Source organism: Salmo trutta, chromosome 17, assembly GCF_901001165.1.
Source record: "Salmo trutta chromosome 17, fSalTru1.1, whole genome shotgun sequence".
Classification (NCBI taxonomy): Eukaryota; Metazoa; Chordata; class Actinopteri; order Salmoniformes; family Salmonidae; genus Salmo; species Salmo trutta.
In genome coordinates, this window is record NC_042973.1 from 11,872,395 (window position 1) to 11,894,919 (window position 22,525).

A 22,525-nucleotide genomic window follows, 5' to 3' on the forward strand; every position below is an offset into this window, starting at 1 on the left:
GGAAGGAGAGAGTGAGAGAAAGAACAGGGAAGGAGAGAGAGAGAAGAACAGGGAAGGAGAGAGAGAGAAGAACAGGGAAGGAGAGAGCGAGAGAAAGAACAGGGAAGGAGAGAGCGAGAGAAAGAACAGGGAAGGAGAGAGAGAGAGAAAGAACAGGGAAGGAGAGAGAGAGAGAAAGAACAGGGAAGGAGAGAGCGAGAAGAACAGGGAAGGAGAGAGCGAGAGAAAGAACAGGGAAGGAGAGAGCGAGAAGAACAGGGAAGGAGAGAGCGAGAGAAAGAACAGGGAAGGAGAGAGCGAGAGAAAGAACAGGGAAGGAGAGAGCGAGAGAAAGAACAGGGAAGGAGAGAGAGCGAGAAAGAACAGGGAAGGAGAGAGAGCGAGAGAAAGAACAGGGAAGGAGAGAGCGAGAGAAAGAACAGGGAAGGAGAGAGAGCGAGAGAAAGAACAGGGAAGGAGAGAGCGAGAGGAAGAACAGGGAAGGAGAGAGCGAGAGAAAGAACAGGGAAGGAGAGAGCGAGAGAAAGAACAGGGAAGGAGAGAGCGAGAGAAAGAACAGGGAAGGAGAGAGCGAGAAGAACAGGGAAGGAGAGAGCGAGAGAAAGAACAGGGAAGGAGAGAGTGAGAGAAAGAACAGGGAAGGAGAGAGAGAGAAGAACAGGGAAGGAGAGAGCGAGAGAAAGAACAGGGAAGGAGAGAGCGAGAGAAAGAACAGGGAAGGAGAGAGAGAGAAGAACAGGGAAGGAGAGAGCGAGAGAAAGAACAGGGAAGGAGAGAGAGAGAAGAACAGGGAAGGAGAGAGCGAGAGAAAGAACAGGGAAGGAGAGAGAGAGAGAAAGAACAGGGAAGGAGAGAGAGACTGCAAAAGAGAAAGAGAGGGAGTGATAAGGCAAGACCGACACTTTAACTATGTAGTGCTGCTATGATATAACTTGTGTTATTGTTGTCAATGTACAAAGCTCCATCTCATTCATATTAATTACTGTGTGAACTAAACACCTCATCCTTTACATTAATATGCAGTGATGCGTAACTTCCATTAGGAGGGAGAGAGGAATGGAGGAAGGGAGGGCAAGAGGGACGGAAGAGTGAGAGTGGTGGAGGAGGAGAGGAGGGAGAGAGGGCTGGAGGAGGAGAGGAGGGAGAGATAGACGGAGGAGGAGGAGAGGAGGGAGAGATAGACGGAGGATGAAGAGAGGAGGGAGAGAGGGCTGGAGGAGGAGAGGAGGGAGAGATAGACGGAGGAGGAGGAGAGGAGGGAGAGATAGACGGAGGATGAAGAGAGGAGGGAGAGAGGGCTGGAGGAGGAGAGGAGGGAGAGATAGACGGAGGAGGAGGAGAGGAGGGAGAGATAGACGGAGGATGAAGAGAGGAGGGAGAGAGGGCTGGAGGAGGAGAGGAGGGAGAGATAGACGGAGGAGGAGGAGAGGAGGGAGAGATAGACGGAGGATGAAGAGAGGAGGGAGAGAGGGCTGGAGGAGGAGAGGAGGGAGAGATAGACGGAGGAGGAGGAGAGGAGGGAGAGATAGACGGAGGATGAAGAGAGGAGGGAGAGAGGGCTGGAGGAGGAAAGGAGGGAGAGAGGGCTGGAGGAGGAGAGGAGGGAGAGAGGGAAGGAGGAGAAGAGGAGTGGAGTAGGAAAGGAGGGAGAGAGAGTAGAAAGAGGTGTTAGAGGTGAAGCTATGCCTATATTTAAGGATTCAAGGCCCCAGGATACAGTTATTCTGAAACACAAGGGGCCCCATAACACATTCACAAACAATCCATTAAACCCTTCATATAAAGCCTCTGCAATTTTGACTTGTTCACAACATTCTTTCCCATCTTCCTTGAATCTATCTCATCTAATCTTGTGTCTTGTCTTATCTGTTCAATGCTATCTACAAATGATAGAAATTGGGACAATATGAATAATACTTTTTGAATGTCCTATTTCTTCAATGCTGTGTATTTCAGTTGTCTTTGTGTTTGCAGTCTTGTTGCAAACTAAAGCAACGAGAAAAAGAGCTAGACAATCACAACGATGAGGTACATAGCGATACCAAATACTAGGCCATATGCTCACATTCATGTTATATACTTATATACTCCTAAATACTAGGCCACACTGTATACTCCTAAATACTCGGTTACACTGTATACTCCTAAATACTAGGCCACACTGTATACTCCTAAATACTAGGCCACACTGTATACTCCTAAATACTAGGCCACACTGTATACTCCTAAATACTAGGCCACACTGTATACTCCTAAATACTCGGTTACACTGTATACTCCTAAATACTCGGTTACACTGTATACTCCTAAATACTAGGCCACACTGTATACTCCTAAATACTCGGTTACACTGTATACTCCTAAATACTCGGTTACACTGTATACTCCTAAATACTAGGCCACACTGTATACTCCTAAATACTCGGTTACACTGTATACTCCTAAATACTCGGTTACACTGTATACTCCTAAATACTAGGCCACACTGTATACTCCTAAATACTAGGCCACACTGTATACTCCTAAATACTAGGCCACACTGTATACTCCTAAATACTAGGCCACACTGTATACTCCTTAATACTAGGCCACACTGTATACTCCTAAATAGTCCTATAGATTCTTCCTTCAGTTCATTTCTGAGCTGCGACTCCGTTCTTTATGACTTCACTCGCTCTACGAGACTGGGTCATGTACTCAGGTCATATACTATATACAGTGCCTTCAGAAAGGGATTCACACCCCTTGACTTTTTCCACATTGTGTTTAAAATGGATGGACAGCCTGAATTTAAAATGGATTCAAATGAGATTTTGTCGTCACTGGCCTACACACAATACCCCATAACGTACATTTTTTTGTTTTGTTTTTTAATTTAAAACAAATCTAAATCTGAAATGAAATGTCTTTAGTCAATAAGTATTCAACCCCTTTGTTATGGCAAGCCTAAATAAATTCAGGAGTAAAAATATGCTTAACAAGTCACACAGGTGGCATGGAGTCTGAGTGCAATAATAGTGTTTACATGATTTTATGACTACCTCATCTCCGTACGCCACACATACAATAGTCTGTGAGGTCCCTCAGTCGAGCAGTTCATTTCAACCACAGATTCAACCACAAAGACCAGGAAGGTTTTCCAGTGCCTTGCAAAGAAGAGCACCTATTGTTAGATGGGTAAAAATACATTTAATATCCTTTTGAGCATGCTGAATTTATTAATTACACTGTACAGAATAACTTTATGTCCTGAATACAAAGCATTATGTTTGGGACAAACATCACTGAGTACCACTCTTCATATTTTCAAACATGGTAGTGGATGCATCATGTTATGGGTATGCTTGTCATTGGCAAGGAAGAAGGATTTTTTTTATGATAAAAATAAACAGAATAGAGCTAAGCACAGGAAAAATCCTAGAGGAAAACCTGGTTCAGTCTGTTTTCCAACAGACACTGGGAGACAAATTCACCTTTCAGCAGGACAATAACCTAAAGCAAGGCCAAATATACACTGGAGACGCTTACCAAGACGACATTGATTGTTCCCGAGTGGCCTAGTTACAGTTTTGACTCATTTCGGCTTGAAAATCTATGGCAAGACTTGAAAACGGCTGTCTAGGAATGATCAACAACCAACTTGACAGTGCTTGAAGAATTTTAAAATGAATAAATGTGCAAATATTATACAATCCAGGTGTGTAAAACTATAAGAGGCTTACCAAGAAAAAGGAACAGCTGTAATCACTGCCAAAGGTGATTCTAACATGTATTGACTAAGGGGTGTGAATGTTTATGTAAATTAGATATTTATAAGAACATGTTTCCACTGTCATGGGGTACTGTAGATGGATGAGAAAAATGTTCATCCATTTTGAATTCAGGGAGTAACAACAAAATGTGAAATAAGTTGAGAGGTATGACTACTTTCTGAAGGCACTGTAGTCCTATCGATTCTTCCTTTAGTTCATTTGTGAGCGACTCCATTCTTTCTGACTTCACTCATTCCTGAACGACTCTTGGTAATAGTTATGAGGTGGTGATGTGTAGCCTTAACTTTTGTTGTGACTTTTATTTTAACACTAAGAAATAAAGGTTACAGATGCATCCTTTCTGCTGCCAATGGTGGCCAACATGAAGTCTCTGTTTGTATTGTTAGCAGGTGAGTGTTCTGTTTGTATTGTTAGCAGGTGAGTGTTCTGTTTGTATTGTTAGCAGGTGAGTGTTCTGTTTGTGTTGTTAGCAGGTGAGTGTTCTGTTTGTGTTGTTAGCAGGTGAGTGTTCTGTTTGTGTTGTTAGCAGGTGAGTGTTCTGTTTGTATTGTTAGCAGGTGAGTGTTCTGTTTGTATTGTTAGCAGGTGAGTGTTCTGTTTGTATTGTTAGCAGGTGAGTGTTCTGTTTGTATTGTTAGCAGGTGAGTGTGCTGTTTGTATTGTTAGCAGGTGAGTGTTCTGTTTGTATTGTTAGCAGGTGAGTGTTCTGTTTGTATTGTTAGCAGGTGAGTGTTCTGTTTGTATTGTTAGCAGGTGAGTGTTCTGTTTGTATTGTTAGCAGGTGAGTGTTCTGTTTGTATTGTTAGCAGGTGAGTGTTCTGTTTGTATTGTTAGCAGGTGAGTGTTCTGTTTGTATTGTTAGCAGGTGAGTGTTCTGTTTGTATTGTTAGCAGGTGAGTGTTCTGTTTGTATTGTTAGCAGGTGAGTGTTCTGTTTGTATTGTTAGCAGGTGAGTGTTCTGTTTGTATTGTTAGCAGGTGAGTGTTCTGTTTGTATTGTTAGCAGGTGAGTGTTCTGTTTGTATTGTTAGCAGCTGAGTGTTCTGTTTGTATTGTTAGCAGGTGAGTGTTCTGTTTGTATTGTTAGCAGGTGAGTGCTATGTTTGTATTGTTAGCAGGTGAGTGTTCTGTTTGTATTGTTAGCAGGTGAGTGCTATGTTTGTATTGTTAGCAGGTGAGTGTTCTGTTTGTATTGTTAGCAGGTGAGTGTTCTGTTTGTATTGTTAGCAGGTGAGTGTTCTGTTTGTATTGTTAGCAGGTGAGTGTTCTGTTTGTATTGTTAGCAGGTGAGTGTTCTGTTTGTATTGTTAGCAGGTGAGTGTTCTGTTTGTATTGTTAGCAGCTGAGTGTTCTGACTGGAAGCATAGTTTTGTAAAGTACAAAAAAAGAACGTTATATTGAAATGTTTTTAGTTATCTGGTATACCTGGATATTTTGATTGAACAGTACCCTAGCTCTACCCCATTGATCATTTAAAGTGATTTCTGCTGTGGAGTTCATACTGACTGTGATTAGGGCCTTATTATGCAGTGCTGTGAAAAGTATTTGCCCCCTTTCTAATTTTTTATACTTTTTAATCTTTTTTTCATACTGAATGTTTTGCCAGATCTTCAATCAAAATGTAATATTAGATAAAAGGAACCTGAGTGAACAAATAACACAACAATTAAATACTTATTTAATTTATTAAGAAATTAAATAAATAAAAAATGTACACTTCTCTTTTTTTGTAAACTCAGGTTCCCTTTATCTAATAGGTTTGGTTGAAGATCTGATAACATTCAGAATCAAAAATATGCAAAAATAGAGAAAATCAGAAAGGGGGCAAATACTTTTTCACGGCTCTGTAGTTCTTGGTGTTTTCCAGTCACAATGAACCGATATGGAGCTGGGTGCCTGTGTCTGACGTGTGTGATGTTTGGCGGTTGGCCCAGCTCCAGGCAACACGGCGGCAACTTGCCAAGCCCAACTACAGTCTGTTTCCTTTTGTTGTCCCTTACTCGATGACATGTGACACGGTCGTGCACATTTCCTTTTCCGATCAGACTACAGGAGAAAAGACAAGCGGGATTTCATTAGCTTATTTTCCCTCCTCGTGTTGCATCCCCCCATCCCTGAAGAGAACCAGCCGAGGTGGAAGGCTTTGGTCGGTTTGTGTTAATTACGCACCAAAATTAAGAAAAAAGGGAGGGACGACAATAAAACGCGCTGGTTTTCCTCTTCTGTTTCAACTTCTGCCGTCATGAAAATGAACCAGGCTTTAGTCTGCCGTCATGAAAATGAACCAGGCTTTAGTCTGCCGTCATGAAAATGAACCAGGCTTTAGTCTGCCGTCATGAAAATGAACAAAGGCTTTAGTCTGCCGTCATGAAAATGAACCAGGCTTTAGTCTGCCGTCATGAATATGAACCAAGCTTTAGTCTGCCGTCATGAATATGAACCAGGCTTTAGTCTGCCGTCATGAATATGAACCAGGCTTTAGTCTGCCGTCATGAATATGAACCAGGCTTTAGTCTGCCGTCATGAATATGAACCAGGCTTTAGTCTGCTTCAGCCCACTCCCTCCCCCACTGTGGCCACATATAGAACTCAAACAGTCCTTTTGAGACTCCTCCACCCTCATTCTACCCCTCCTCACCCCAACCTCCATCTATTATCAATTTCTTTGTTTATTTTCCCAGAAGATTTTCTTTGTTTATTTCCTGGTAAAACCACCTGGCCCTTTGCAAGGGTCACTGCTGTTGGTATGGGGATCAATCTCTTACGTTCTCCCTCCTCCAGTTCATATTCCTCCCCAAATTAGAAGAGGAGAGGGAGAGGTGTGTGGAGAGGGAGGAGGAGGAATAGAGGGAGGAGAGAGAGAAAGAGGGATAGGGTGGAGGGAGAGAGAGCGAGCGAGAGTGAGAGAAAAGAAACAGGAATTAGGCTTTGGCGGTATACCATATATAGCGCATACCGGGGAATTTGGAAATAGCCACTGCATGCTTTTTTAATACCATCAATACAGTTGAAACTGTACACATGCTGCTCCAGAGCCAGTACTGAGCATTTGCACAATGTCTCTCGTTCACATTCTCTTGTAAATGTCCAAACTCACCAAAAATGACATTCGGTAGCTCCTACCTATATAGGCATAACTTCATGTCTTTGCAAAAAAAACTAAAAAACCTTTGTTTGTGCTCGTTAGCATATTTAACGAGCAACCTCTATGGAAATGTGCTATTACTTGTGCTAATTTTGTTAGCATTCTGGTAATAGACGTCAAATGGGCTTTTATGTACTTTTTGGGCGCCCCCTTGTGTACTAAACTGGTAATATGGTAAATCCCGGGATGACAGAAGGACGGTATGAACATCTGGATACCGCTCTACCCTAACAGTAGAAGGCAGAGACAAGACAGGTGAGTGCGAGGGGCAAAGCCTCTCTCTCCCCACCTGGTAGTCTAGGATGCTGAAGCCTAGAACTCTCTCTCTCCCCACCTGGTAGTCTAGGATGCTGAAGCCCAGGCCTCTCTCTCCCTACCTGGTAGTCTAGGATGCTGAAGCCCAGGCCTCTCTCTCTCCCCCTACCTGGTAGTCTAGGATGCTGAAGCCCAGAACTCTCTCTCTCCCTACCTGGTAGCCTAGGATGCTGAAGCCCAGGCCTCTCTCTCCCTACCTGGTAGTCTAGGATGCTGAAGCCCAGGCCTCTCTCTCCCTATCTGGTAGCCTAGGATGCTGAAGCCCAGGCCTCTCTCTCTCTCCCTACCTGGTAGTCTAGGATGCTGAAGCCCAGGCATCTCTCTCTCTTCCTACCTGGTAGTCTAGAATGCTGAAGCCCAGGCCTCTCTCTCTCCCTACCTGGTAGTCTAGGATGCTGAAGCCCAGGCCTCTCTCTCTCCCTACCTGGTAGTCTAGGATGCTGAAGCCCAGAACTCTCTCTCTCCCCCTACCTGGTAGCCTAGGATGCTGAAGCCCAGGCCTCTCTCTCCCCCTACCTGATAGTCTAGGATGCTGAAGCCCAGGCCTCTCTCTCTCTCTCTCCCTACCTGGTAGTCTAGGATGCTGAAGCCCAGGCCTCTCTCTCTCTCTCCCTACCTGGTAGTCTAGGATGCTGAAGCCCAGAACTCTCTCTCTCCCCACCTGGTAGTCTAGGATGCTGAAGCGTAGGCCTCTCTCTCCCCACCTGGTAGTCTAGGATGCTGAAGCCCAGGCCTCTCTCTCTCTCCCTACCTGGTAGTCTAGGATGCTGAAGCCCAGGCCTCTCTCTCCCTACCTGGTAGTCTAGGATGCTGAAGCCCAGGCCTCTCTCTCCTTTCTCCAGCTCCAACAACTGGATGTCTGGGGACCACCGAGCCTCTTCTCCTTCCTCATGCACATTCTCCTCCAGGTGGCTGGGGTATGTGGGCGCTTCCTCCTCCTCTGAGATCTCCTTTAGGGTGGCTTGGTCCTGCTGGGTGAAAGAGGCACACGGTTAAGATAAGGAGAAAGGACACCATTATTTTAGATTCCGGAACATCTTTACCAGATAAAAACGGATATGTGTTGCACTGCAGTACATCATGCTACAACACTGATTGTCACCTAGCAACTGTCATTAGGAGCACACTCTTAAAGGGAGTGCTCCTAATCTCAGTTTGTTACCTGTATAAAAGACACCTGTCCACAGAAGCAATCAATCAATCAATCATCAAACTCTCCACCATGGCCAAGACCAAAGAGCTCTCCAAGGATGTCAGGGACAAGATTGTAGACCTACACAAGGCTGGAATGGGCTACAAGACCATCGCCAAGCAGCTTGGTGAGAAGGTGACAACAGTTGGTGTGATTATTCGCAAATGGAAGAAACACAAAAGAACTGTCAATCTCCCTCGGCCTGGGGCTCCATGCAAGATCTCACCTCGTGGAGTTGCAATGATCATGAGAACGGTGAGGAATCAGCCCAGAACTACACGGGAGGATCTTGTCTATGATCTCAAGGCAGCTGGGACCATAGTCACCAAGAAAACAATTGGTAACACACTACGCTGTGAAGGACTGAAATCCTGCAGCGCCCGCAAGGTCCCCCTGCTCAAGAAAGCACATATACATGCCTGTCTGAAGTTTGCCAATGAACATCTGAATGATTCAGAGGACAACTGGGTGAAAGTGTTGTGGTCAGATGAGACCAAAACGGAGCTCTTTGGCATCAACTCAACTCGCCGTGTTTGGAGGAGGAGGAATGCTGCCTATGACCCCAAGAAAACCATCCCCACCGTCAAACATGGAGGTGGAAACATTATGCTTTGGGGTTTTTTTTCTGCTAAGGGGACAGGACAACTTCACCGCATCAAAGGGACAATGGACGGGGCCATGTACCGTCAAATCTTGGGTGAGAACCTCCTTTCCTCAGCCAGGGCATTGAAAATGGGTCGTGGATGGGTATTCCAGCATTACAATGACCCAAAACACACGGCCAAGGCAACAAAGGAGTGGCTCAAGAAGAAGCACATTAAGGTCCTGGAGTGGCCTAGCCAGTCTCCAGACCTTAATCCCATAGAAAATCTGTGGAGGGAGCTGAAGGTTCGAGTTGCCAAACGTCAGCCTCAAAACCTTAATGACTTGGAGAAGATCTGCAAAGAGAAGTGGGACAAAATCCCTCCTGAGATGTGTGCAAACCTGGTGGCCAACTACAAGAAACGTCTGACCTCTGTGATTGCCAACAAGGGTTTTGCCACCAAGTACTAAGTCATGTTTTGCAGAGCGGTCAAATACTTATTTCCCTCATTAAAATGCAAATCATTTTATAAAATTTTTGACATGCGTTTTTCTGGATTTTTTTGTTGTTATTCTGTCTCTCACTGTTCAAATAAACCTACCATTAAAATTATAGACTGATCATTTCTTTGTCAGTGGGCAATTGTACAAAATCAGCAGGCGATCAAATACTTTTTTCCCTCACTGTATGTGTGTGTACATGCGTGTGCGTGCTTACATATGTGTGTGTGTGTATGTGCACGTGTGTGACTGTCTGAATGTGTGTCCTGACCTCAGAGAGTCTGGCAGCGTCCCGGTCAGGCTGGTAGTCTGAGTTCTCCTCTGTCAGGTGTCTGCAGCACACCAGGGTGAAGGGAGGGGGAACCTCACGAAGGAACGCCACCGCCTCACGCCTCGACTTGCCGTACAGCTGCACCCCGTTTACCTGTAGACAGAGACACACGTAAGCACGTACAGCGACACAAACACAATTCACATGTAGAGTACAGGAAATTCCCTTAAGATATCATAAACACAATAACACACAGAGGTATTCTATCTCCTGCACAAGGCAGACACACAGAAAAGCACGCTATTCACCTGCACAGTGTGCGCGCACACACACACACACACACACACACACACACACACACACACACACCATTCACTTAGAGTAAATACACAGCCAACTGTTGGCTGGTGACCAGTTTCAAAAGGGACACTATACAGTACAGTACAATTAAAAAAGTTTGGACACACCTACTCATTCAAGGGTTTTTGTTTATTTTTACATTGTAGAATAATAGTGAAGACATTTAAACTATGAAATAACACATATGGAATCATGAAGTAACCAAAAAAGTGTTAAACAAATCAAAATATATTTTTATATTTTAGATTCTATCAGCCACCCCTTGCCTTGATGACAGCTTTGCACACTCTTGGCATTCTCTCAACCAGCTTCACCTGGAATGCTTTTCCAACAGTCTTGAAGGAGTTCCCACATATGCTGAGTTGGGTTGAGGTCGGGTGATTGTGGAGGCCAGGTCATCTGATGCAGCACTCCATCACTCTCCTGCTTGGTCAAATAGCTCTTACACAGCCTGGAGGTATGTTCAGTCATTGTCCTATTGAAAAAGAAATGATAGTCCCACTAAGCACAAACCAGATGGGATGGCGTATCACTGCAAAATGCTGTGGTAGCCATGCTGGTTAAGTGTGCCTTGAATTCTAAATCAATCTCTGACAGTGTCACCAGCAAAGCACCCCCAAACCATCACACCTCCTCCTCCTCCATGCTTCACGGTGGGAACCACACATGCAAAGATCATCCGTTCACCTACTCTGCATCTCACAAACACACGGCGGTTGGAACCAAAAATCTCAAAGGACAGATTTTCACTGTCTAATGTCCATTGTGCATGTTTCTTGGCCCAAGCAAGTCTTTTTCTTATTGGTGTCCTTTAGTAGTGGTTTCTTTGCAGCAATTTGACCATGAATGCATGATTCACGCAGTCTCCTCTGAACTTAAGATGTGTCAATTACTTGAATAAAGCATTTATTTTGGCTGCAATTTCTGAGACTGGTAACTCTAATGAACTTATCCTCTGCAGCAGAGGTAATTCTGGATCTTCCTTTCCTGTGACGGTCCTCATGAAAGCCAGTTTCATCATAGTGCTTGATGGTTTTTGCGACTGTATTTGAATAAACTTTCAAAGTTCTTGAAATTTTCTGGATTGACTGATCTTCATGTCTTAAAGTAATGCTTATTTGAACTGTTCTTGCTATAATATAGGCTATCTTTTCTATACCACCACTACCTTGTCACAACACAACTGATTGGCTCAAACACATTAAGGAAAGAAATTCCATAACTTAACTTTTAACAAGGCACTCCTGTTAATTGAAATGCATTCCAGGTGACTACCTCATGAAGCTGGTTGAGAGAAAGCCAAGAGTGTGCAAAGCTGTCATCAAGGCAAAGGGTGGCTACTTTGAAGAATCTAAAATATATTTTGATTTGTTTAACACTTTTTTGGTTACTACATGATTCCATATGTTATTTCATAGTTTTGGTGTCTTCATTATTATTCTACAATGTAGAAAATAGTACAAATAAACAAAAACCCTTGAATGAGTAGGTGTGTCCAAACTTTTGACTGGTACCGTATATACAACAGTATATGCACACCCCTTCAAATGAGTGGATACGGCTATTTCAGCCACACCCATTGCTGACAGGTGTATTTAAATTGAGCACACAACCATGCAATCTCCATAGACAAACATTGACACTAGAATGGCCTTACTAAATAGATCAGTGACTTTCAAAGTGGCACCGTAATAGGATGGCACCTTTCCAACAAGTCAGTTCGTCAAATTTCTGCCTTTCTAGACCTGCCCTTGTAAGTGCTGTTATTGTGAAGTGGAAACGTCTAGGTGAAACCACGTCTCAGTCGCGAAGTGGTAGACTACACAAGCTCACAGAACGGGACCGGTGAGTGCTGAAGCACGTAGTGCGTAAGAATCGTCTGTCCTCCCTGCCAAATTCCAAACTGCTTCTGGAGACAACGTCAGCACAATAACTGTTAGTTGGGAGCTTCATGAAATGGATTGCCATTGCCGAGCAGATACACAAGCCTAACATCACCAAGCGCAATAACAAGCGTCGGCTGGAGTGGTGTAAAGTTCACCGCCATTGGACTCTGGAGCAGCGGAAACGCATTCTCTGGAGCCATCTGGCAGTCCGATGGACACATTTGGTTTGGCGGATCCCAGGAGAACGCTACCCGCCCCAATGCATTGTGCCAACTGTAAAGTTTGGTGGAGGAAGAATAATGGTCTGGGGCTGTTTTTCATGGTTCGGGCCCCTTAGTTCCAGTGAAGGGAAATCTTAACGCTACAGCATACAATGACATTCTAGACAATTCTGTGTTTCCAACTTTGAGACAATTGTTTGGGGAAGGCCTTTTCCTCTTTCAGCATGACAATGCCCCCGTCCGTGCACAAAGCAAGGTCCATACAGAAATGTTTTGTCGCGATCGGTGTGGAAGAACTTGACCTTTGGGGTGAATTGGAACGCCGACTGCAAGCCAGGCCTAATTGCACAAAATCAGTGCCCAACCTCACTAATGCTCTTGTCGCTGAATGGAAACAAGTCCCCGCAGCAATGTTCCAACATCTAGTGGAAAGGCATCCCAGAGGAGTGAAGGCTGTTATAGCAGCAAGGGGGGGGACCAACTCCATATTAATGCCCATGATTTTGGAATGAGATGTTTGACGAGCAGGTGTCCACATACTTCTGGTCATGTAGTGTAAGACATCAGAAGCTAATGGAGTCAATTTGTGACTTCAACAATTCTCAACAAAGGTTATCTCACTGTTAATGAAGTGAACCAAGAGAGCTATAGTAGCCCGGAGGAGGGTGTGTGTTGGTACTTGCGCCTGTGTGTGCGTCTGTACGCGCGCCTGTGTGTGTGTGTGTGTGTGTGTGTGTGTGTGTGTGTGTGTGTGTGTGTGATCATGCATGTGTGTGCGCGTGTGTGTGAGATCAGAGGGGCCAACCCAGTGGTATAGGCCTATTCTCAGTGAGGGGACTCAGGGAGCCGCTGGGCCTCTTGATTGCTGTTTAATGGAGCGGGATGAGCAGGAGCATCTGGAGAGCCCGGCTGATGCTGGCTGCTCTGTGCCATCTGCCCAGAGATGTAGAGGAGACCTGGCCACCTCTACTAAGGTTTAGGGGCCTGCCATCTTACCGGGAGACTGCGGCTCAGAAAGATGTGTGTGTACTAGTATGCAGGGTTGGGGATGTGACGAAGCCTGACATGAAATTGAGCTATTCCTTTGGGCATTTAAAACATGAATGTAGCGATACATTTGGAGCTCTAAAAACTAGCCTCCCTCCTCGCTCTCCTCCTCTACCAGAGAATTCCTGTCCTGTGCCACAGTACCAAGGTGGTTGCTTCTGCCACGACTGCCAACAGCAACAGGCTGAGGGCACAGTGGTGAAGCTGCACCAAGCCGTGCCAGGGAGGGGAGCGGCCAGGAAGAGGGGTAGGGGTGAGCAGGGGGGTGGCATAGAGGGGACGAGGGAGGCAGGGGTCTGACGTACAGATGGCCTCGGTTAGCCTGCTAACCCCTCTTCACAGGAGTATGTACGCACACACACAATCCCCCAACCACACACTCATATAGACAAACACACACACTCCCCCAACCACACACACTCATATAGACAAACACACACTCATATAGACAAACACACACACTCCCCCAACCACACACACTCATATAGACAAACACACACAATCCCCCAACCACACACACTCATATAGACAAACACACACACTCCCCCAACCACAAACTCATATAGACAAACACAATATAGACAAACACTATAATGCAAAAGCCCAATGAACAACAGAAAATACAACATCCCAGAGTTCCCCTGTAGTGTACATTAGACACGGGTCTAACTAACCCCCTCCAGTCACAGCTACATCTGAACTGGAGCCAAGAGACAGGGACATCGCCTGACCATCAAGGTCATTGGACAGGCTCAAGGTGATAGGGAACAAAATATACTAGGAAATTATTTTAAGTTATGACACATTAAATGTGTGCTACCATAATTTTGAGGTTCCGCCAGGTAAAGCCTGCATGTATAACCAATGCATGACTGGCAGATCACATGTTATCTATCACTTACTGATCTTTATGCTACATCCCATCTATTTTTAAATGTCATGGTTTGGTTACTTTGTATGCATTTAGACAAGGAAAATGTTGTGTGTGTGTTGTGCGGTGTGTTGTTGTTTGATGCCTGTCCAGTACCTCTAGTAGTTCGTCCTCTGGTCTCAGGAGGCCGTGTTTGGCCACGGGGCCCTCTGGGGCCACAGAGGAGATGTAGTGGTGGCCATCAAACGAGTCCAACTCCACCCCCAGACGCATGGTGTGGATGGGTAGCAGCTAGGATAGAAAATAATACTTTATCATCAAATCAAATGCGTCGAATACAACAGGTGTAATAGACCTTACCGTGAAATGCTTACTTACAAGCCCTTAACCAACGATGCAGTTCAAGAAATAGAGTTAAGAAAATATTTACTAAATAAACAAAAGTACAATTTTTTATAAAAAGTAACACAATAAAATAACAATACCGAGGCTATATACCGTGTGCGGGGGTACAGGTTAGTCGAGGTCATTTGTATATGTAGGTAGGGGTAAAGTGACTATGCATAGATAATAAACAGTGAATAGCAGCAGTGTAAAAACTATTTTAAAAACATTACAATACATTCAGATTTCACAACACACTGTGTGCCCTCAGGCCCCTACTCCACCTCTACCACATATCTACAATACAAAATCCACGTGTACGTGTGTATAGTGCGTATGTTATCGTGTGTGTGTGTGTGTGTGTGTGTGCGCATGTGTCTGTGCCTATGTTTGTGTTGCTTCACAGTCCCCGCTGTTCCATAAGGTGTTTGTTATATGTTTTTTAAATCTAATTGTACTACTTGCATGAGTTACTTGATTGGAATAGAGTTCCATGTAGTCATGGCTCTGTAGTACTGTGGGCCTCCCATAGTCTGTTCTGGACTTGTGGACTGTGAAGACACCTCTGGTGGCATGTCTTGTGGGGTATGCACGGGTGTCTGAGCTGTATGCTAGTAGTTCAAACAGACCTCTGGTGGCATGTCTTGTGGGGTATGCACGGGTGTCTGAGCTGTGTGCTAGTAGTTCAAACAGACAGCTCGGTGCATTCAACATGTCAATACCTCTCAGAAATACAAGTAGTGATGAAGTCAATCTCTCCACTTTGAGCCAGGAGAGATTAACATGCATATTATTAATGTTAGCTCTCTGTGTACATCCAAGGGCCAGCCGTGCTGCTCTGTTCTGAGCCAATTGCAATTTTCCTAAGTCCCTCTTTGTGGCACCTGACCACACGACTGAACAGTGATCCAGGTACGACAAAACTAGGGCCTGTAGGACCTACACTGTTGATAGTGTTGTTAAGAATGCGCTTTATTATAGACAGACTTCTCCCCATCTTAGCTACTGTTGTATCAATATGTTTTGACTATGACAGTTTACAATTCAGGGTTACGCCAAGCAGTTTAGTCATCTCAACTTGCACAATTTCCACATTATTTATTACAAGATTTAGTTGATGTTTAGTGAATGATTTGTCCCAAATCAAGCTGTTTATTATCTATGCATAGTCTCTTCACCCCTACCTAACTGTACAAATTACCTTGACTAACCTGTACCCCCGCACATTGACTCGGTACCAGTATCCCCTGTATATAGCTTTATTACTGTTATTTTATTGTGTTACTTTTTATTTTTATTGTAGTTTATTTGGTAAATATTTTCTTAACTCTTTCTTGAACTGCACTGTTGGTTAAGGGCTTGTAAGTAAGCATTTCACGGTAAGGTCTACACCTACTGTATTTGGCGCATGTGACAAATAAAGTTTGATTTGTTCTGAAATAATGCTCAAAGCCAGTGGCATGTCATTAGTAAAGATTGAAACAAGTAAGGCCTAGACAGCTGCCCTGGGGAATAACTGATTCTACCTGGATTATGTTGGAGAGGCTTCCATTAAAGAACATCCTCTGTGTTCTGTTAAACAGGTCACTCTTTATCCACAATATTGCAGGGGGTGTAAAGCCATTACACATACATTTTTCCAGCAGCAGACTATGTCGATAATGTCTAAAGCCACACTGAAGTCTAGCAAATTATTGATTTCATGAACCTGGTTTCTTAAGCCTCATATGTTAAAGTGAGCACTTTTCTTCAGGGATGCTTACTTGTTTTCATTGCTTTACTGGGAAGATTGTGTGTACCAACGCCTCTGGTGTAATGTACATTTGCTGAAGCATTATGACAACTCCACGTCACAATGGTAGGGATTAACTGAGCTGGGCTTGGGTCATTGATAAGTCATTGTCTCAACACAGCCTTAAAATGCTGTGAAAGGATCCAGGAATCCAAATGATTTGGGTGGATCCCATCCTCCTTATAAAACGTGTTTTGTTTCCCACTACGGGAATTGATATTGTCAACAAAAGTTATACCCATTGAGCTGCAATAATCACATAGCCAGTTGTGAAGAGAAATAATCCTGCTTAAGCGTTTAATGCCATGATTCAGGGAGGGCACAAGGCCAGATGGGTCTTTTGTTAGTGTCTAGCAGAGAGTCAATCGGCTCTTTAAAATCCAGTTTCAACTGTTCAGAGCTACCCTTCATGTCATTAAAACCCACATGTCCTTTACTCGAGCTCCGGGATAGGACATTGTTTTTGCACCAGGAACAGTCACATTCCTTACCATTGACCTGCCCAAAATCACAGCTGGCAAGAATGACAAGGAAATCCACCCACACCCTTGCTTCACAGAATTCAGAGAACCCTTTATGGACGGGCGAGAAGAAGGATAACTTGAGCCCATTTCTCCTGGCGCAGTCCTCCGACAGATGGAGACGCCCCGCTCGATCCAGAGCAGGGACGGAAGGTTGGCAATATCGACTTCAAAATCGTAGTAGTAGGCACTGCGGCCAGGCAAGACACAGGCACCCCCAGCGACAAAGGTGCAGGAAGATCCAGGACGGCCAAAATATTTGTTGTTTGCATCCAACATGCGCGAACGCCGTCCAGCCACCAGTGTAGATGTTCCACTCTGCATATTCCCCAGTTTCTTACGTAGGCTGGTGACCTGCGTGATCAAGGAAGCCACCTCAAGCCTATAATCCTCGGCAAGCAAACAATTGCCACATCGGAACTCTGAGTGATCCGGTTTGACCCGAAACAAAGCGTAGTAGATACAGCTCCTACAGCGCTGGAACCGTTCATTTATTTCTCCAGACAAATAGGGCTCCATTGCTAAACTCATCTGGTAGCAACTTCTTTAGCTTGATGGCTAGCAGCTTAGCGTCTCTGTCAAGCAGGCTTCAACCTGTCTGTTAAGCAGGATTCCGGGACAAGAAATAGCGGTCCTAGCTGTTAAAAGCTAACCGCTTCGCGGAATCCACGCAAAGACAAGTTCGGTATTCATATTTAATGAATAGTGGTTTTGTTTTAATCAAAAATAACAAACCGAGCTCATCATGAGGTACTCTACAACAGACAAGCTATACCTCGAGGCTTAATATTAGACATTGCGCACCAGCTGTTATTGACAAATAGACACACACCACCACCCCTCGTCTTACCGGACGTAGCTGTTCTGTCCTGCCAGTGCATGGAAAACCCAGCCAACTCTATATTATCCGTGTCGTCGTTCAGCCACGACTTGGCGAAACATAAGATATCACAGTTTTAATGTCCCGCTCGTAGGATAGTCTCGAAAGGACCTCATCCAGTTTTTTCTTACCCACTCAACGAATTTTCACAAGGCACACCGATCTCCACCCCCTGTACCTCCGTCTGTTCTTCACGCGAATGACGGGGATTTGGGCCTGGTCTCGGAGAAACAGTATGTTCTTTGCGTCAGACTCATTAAAGGAAAAAATCTTCATCCAGTTTGAAGTGAGTAATCGCTGTTCTGATGTCCAGAAGATCTTCTCGGTCATAAGAGACGGTAGCAGCAACTTTATGCACAAAATAAGTTACAAACAATGTGAGAAAACACACAAAATAGCACAGTTGGTTGGGAGCCCGTAAAACGGCAGCCATCCCCCTCCAGCGCCATTCTTTAACATCCCTGTGATAACTGGGGAGGTTTTGTGTGGCATATGTGTGGCATATGCATTAAGCTCCAATATTTGATGGTAACTGGTGGTCACCTTGGAGTAATTCTGTAGTCCAGCATCATCTTCAATAACAGGGTCCAGTTCAACCACCTGGGAGGGAAAACACACAAACAATGGTCATTATAAACTGGGTGGTTTGAGCCCTGAATGCTGATTGGCTGAAAGCCGTGGTATATCAGACGGTATACCACGGGTATGACAAAACATTTATTTTTACTGTTCTAATTACGTTGGTAACCAATTTATAATAGCAATAATAGCACCTCGGGGGTTTGTGGTATATGGCCAATATACCACGGCTACGGGCTGTATCCGCGTCAAGAACAGCCCTTACATGCTGATGCGTGCGTAAGCATTGCAAAATAAAATGTACACATACATGTTATTCAATCATTGCACCCACACTGATCACGCGCGTCAACGAGCATCTGCGTAGCCAGGCGCTAAAATAGAACTTGGTTATATTTGTGACGCTTGACACGTTGCAAGTCCTGCCTCTCCCATCTCCTCATTGTATTTTAGGAGCATATACCCACATGGGTGATTGAAAGATAAACTAAGGTTTACACTCCAGTCCAGTTGGTGGTGGTAATGCACCTTAAAGTTGGTTGCCAACAATCATATAAAATCCCAAGAAGAAGCCTGAAGGAAGAAAGATTACTATAAACAAACTCGGTGTAGCTTTTTATCTGTGGATTAATTGTCGGAGTAGAGGACCTTGTGCATTTCAGGTAAAATAACAACCCAATGTTTATATCCCAGGACAAATTAGTTAGCTTAGCAACAGCAAGCTAGCTAGCTAAATTGACGGAAATGAATAAAGTTGGTTCAGAGTTCATTTTGATATATAAACATGTGTCCTGATCGCGTCTGGTGTGGGTGGACAAAATCAACACGCGGGTGTGCGAGCGGTCTGGTCAGCATGTTAGCTGTGGTATATTGGCCATATACCACAACCCCTCGTGGCTTATTGCTTAATTATATCATTCCTTCCCTATGGGATGATCAAACCTTGCTTGATATCAAATCAAACTGTTACTGATTGACATGACTGATTTCTCTGAGCTTGTCTATGGTGTGTTGGTATTCTGTCCATATGTTCATTTCCTGCTGTCAGTTAGAATCTCACCAGAACATCGTACTGTGGCCCCAGAGACTGCTCCCATTTGTCCTTCAACTCCAGCTCAGACAGAGATATCTCCTCCACACCTGTAAGACACAAGGACAGCGTCAATGCACATGTTAATAACTCTGGGACGTGAGGAACAACACAAAACATGTTCAATTGTATTTTGAATGGAACTTCGCTGTTAAGGGCAATTCCACCACTTTACAACCTCACTTTCATCATCCCCAGCAAAATACCAGCGTCAACATATGTGAGAATGGCACATTTACATTTTGTTGAAATCAGCAAAGTTCAAACAAAAAAACCCTCGATTGGGCTAAGAAATCATTGCAGGCTTTGAAAATCATCGTTTTTTACTTTTAATCCTACCTGTTACAGAGAAGCATTTTTTTTTGGACCATTCTTCTTATATTTTTAACCACAGATTATAGAAACCTGCTGTTTTCACATACTCTACATAGACACTGGTTTGTTGCTGGAGGTGATGAACATGACGTTGAAAAGTGGCAGAATTTCCCTTTAAGCTTAATTGAGTGAGAAGTCAACCCTGGGACACTGACAGGGTAACAAGATTGCTGCTTGTGATCCAGGAAGCAATGAGACAGACATGATTCCTGCTCCCTCCCAACTGTACTGTAGGACTTTTTACAGTGAACCTGGGGGGAAATCAGCAGCAGGACATGAAGGAGGAATTATTTTACGCTGCGTGTTCATTACCAGTGTAAAGATGTAAAGAGAAACTCCTCAGAGCTAGCTCCCTTGGACTGACCACAACCACTCCCCACACACATGGAACCGTTTGAGTCCTACATGCTGTGTGTGTGTGTGTGTGTGTGTGTGTCTCTCTCGCTTTCTGTCAGCCCAGTGTGTAAAAACACAAAGGCTTGTGACATGAGCTCCAGTACTGTACCTGATTAATTAACATGGCTAACCCCTCACCTTTGCGAAATTACTCTCCAACGTTTCACTAAATAAATACCCTAATACATCGTTTTGGGATGTCAAGAGGGAAGGAACATCTGTGGGCCAGGCGGAGGACACGCACGAACACACACACCCACCCCAAACTGTTGCCACAAAGTTGGAAGTGACGTAAGTGCCTTAATGTGTTCGGACCGCAGGAAGAGTAGCTGCCTTGGCAACAGCTAATGGGCATCCCTGATGAATATAATACACACACCCTAAATATTTACAATACATTTCAGTCAGTTAGCAAAGAAAAATAGAGGGAAGGAAGAGAGAGAGACAAGAGAGAAAGAAAGAGAACAGCTGGACATGGGAGCCAGGGTGGACATGGGAGCCAGGGTGGACGTGGGAGCCAGGGTGGACGTGGGAGCCAGGGTGGACGTGGGAGCCCAGGGTGGACGTGGGAGCCCAGGGTGGACGTGGGAGCCAGGGTGGACGTGGGAGCCAGGGTGGACGTGGGAGCCAGGGTGGACGTGGGAGCCAGAGTGGACGTGGGAGCCAGGGTGGACGTGGGAGCCAGGGTGGACGTGGGAGCCAGGGTGGACGTGGGAGCCAGGGTGGACTTGGGAGCCAGGGTGAACGTGGGAGCCAGGGTGGACGTGGGAGCCAGGGTGGACGTGGGAGCCAGGGTGAACGTGGGAGCCAGGGTGGACGTGGGAGCCAGGGTGGACGTGGGAGTCAGAGTGGACGTGGGAGCCAGGGTGGACGTGGGAGCCAGGGTGGACGTGGAGCAGGGTGGACGTGGGAGCCAGGGTGGACGTGGGAGCCAGAGTGGACGTGGGAGCCAGGGTGACGTGGAGCCCGGTGGACGAACGTGGAGCCAGGTGACGGGAGCCAGGGTGGACGTGGGAGCCAGGGTGGACGTGGGAGCCAGAGTGGACGTGGGAGCCAGGGTGGACAAGTGGTTGGTTCAAGTGTTAAGTTACTGTACTGGCACAGTGGCACTACCATAAGAGATTTTTTTGCAAATGTGTTGTGTAATGTACTGTGAATGTCAATGGTTCAGACATGCATTGTTCTACGTTATTGACAGATCATTGTGCCACTACACTGAACTTCAGTAAAAACTAAAAAGCCCACATCAGCGCTTTAGTTAAGAATGGACTCACTCAAAACCTCCACGTGGACATCAGCCAACAGTTGTTCTGCAGTGGAATGGACTAGAATCAGTTTCTAACAATCTTCAACTTTCAATGATTCTAATACATATAACAAAGCATGTATTTGTCCCAAATGTTACCCTATTCCCTAGGCCACTACTTTGAGCCCATAGGGCTCTGTTCAAAATAAGTACACTATACACTTAGTGTACAAAACATTAGGAACACCTTCCTCATATTGAGTTGCCCTCGGGGCATGGACTCTACAAGGTGTTGAAAGTGTTCCACAGGGACGCTGGCTCATGTTGACCTCAATGCCTCCCACAGTTGTGTCAAGTTGGCTGGATGTCCTTTCGGTGGTGGACCATTCTTGATAGACACGCGAAACTGTTGAGCGTGTAAAAACTCAGCAGCTTTGCGGTTCTTAACACACTCAAATCGGTGCACCTGGAACTTACTACCATTTGGGACGGAACTCATGTATTTCTGCTTCAGGTGGTACTTCCCTAGATATCACCTTTAAATGAGAAAAACATACATTACATGACCAACAGTATGTGGACACCTGATCGTCGAACATCTCATTCCAAAATCATAACCCTCTTTTGTTCCATCCAGTAACTAGCTAACGCCAGACACATATGAAAAGGGGAGACATGTACAGTGCCTTCAGAAAGTATTCATACCCCTGGACTTATTCCACATTTTGTTGTTGCAGACTGAATTTGTCACACCCATCTACACACAATAGCCCATAATGACAAAGTAAAAACTGATTTTGGGATTTTTTTTTGTGCAAATTTATTTTTGTACACCCCTGAGTAAATACATGTTAGAATCACCTTTGACAACGATTACACCTGTGGGTCTAAGATATTTGCGCACCTGGATTGTACAATATTTGCACATTATTCTGTTTTAAACTCTTCAAGCTCTGTCAAGTTGGTTGTTGATCATTGCTTGACAGCCATTTTCAAGTCTTGCTATAGATTTTTAAGTCAAAACTGTAAATAAGGCCACTCGGGAGCATTTAACATCATCTTGTAAGCAGCTCCAGTGTATATTTGGCCTTGTGTTTTT

At 44.8% G+C, this 22,525-nt stretch overlaps 1 protein-coding gene across 4 annotated transcripts in view; it reads right to left on the reverse strand.

Moving 5' to 3' along the window:
• LOC115151589 (inaD-like protein) overlaps positions 1-22,525 on the reverse strand; it is a 137,317-nt gene that overhangs the window by 68,083 nt on the left and 46,709 nt on the right. For 3 of the 4 annotated variants that reach the window (XM_029695643.1, XM_029695645.1, XM_029695642.1), the window contains exons 12-16: positions 19,380-19,459; positions 18,284-18,340; positions 14,320-14,454; positions 9,779-9,931; positions 8,027-8,203 (exon numbers count right to left, since the gene is read on the reverse strand). In XM_029695643.1, coding sequence (XP_029551503.1) covers positions 8,027-8,203; positions 9,779-9,931; positions 14,320-14,454; positions 18,284-18,340; positions 19,380-19,459 — 602 coding nt within the window. The remainder of the gene's footprint in view (positions 1-8,026; positions 8,204-9,778; positions 9,932-14,319; positions 14,455-18,283; positions 18,341-19,379; positions 19,460-22,525) is intronic. The other variant, XM_029695644.1, reaches the window with a different exon arrangement.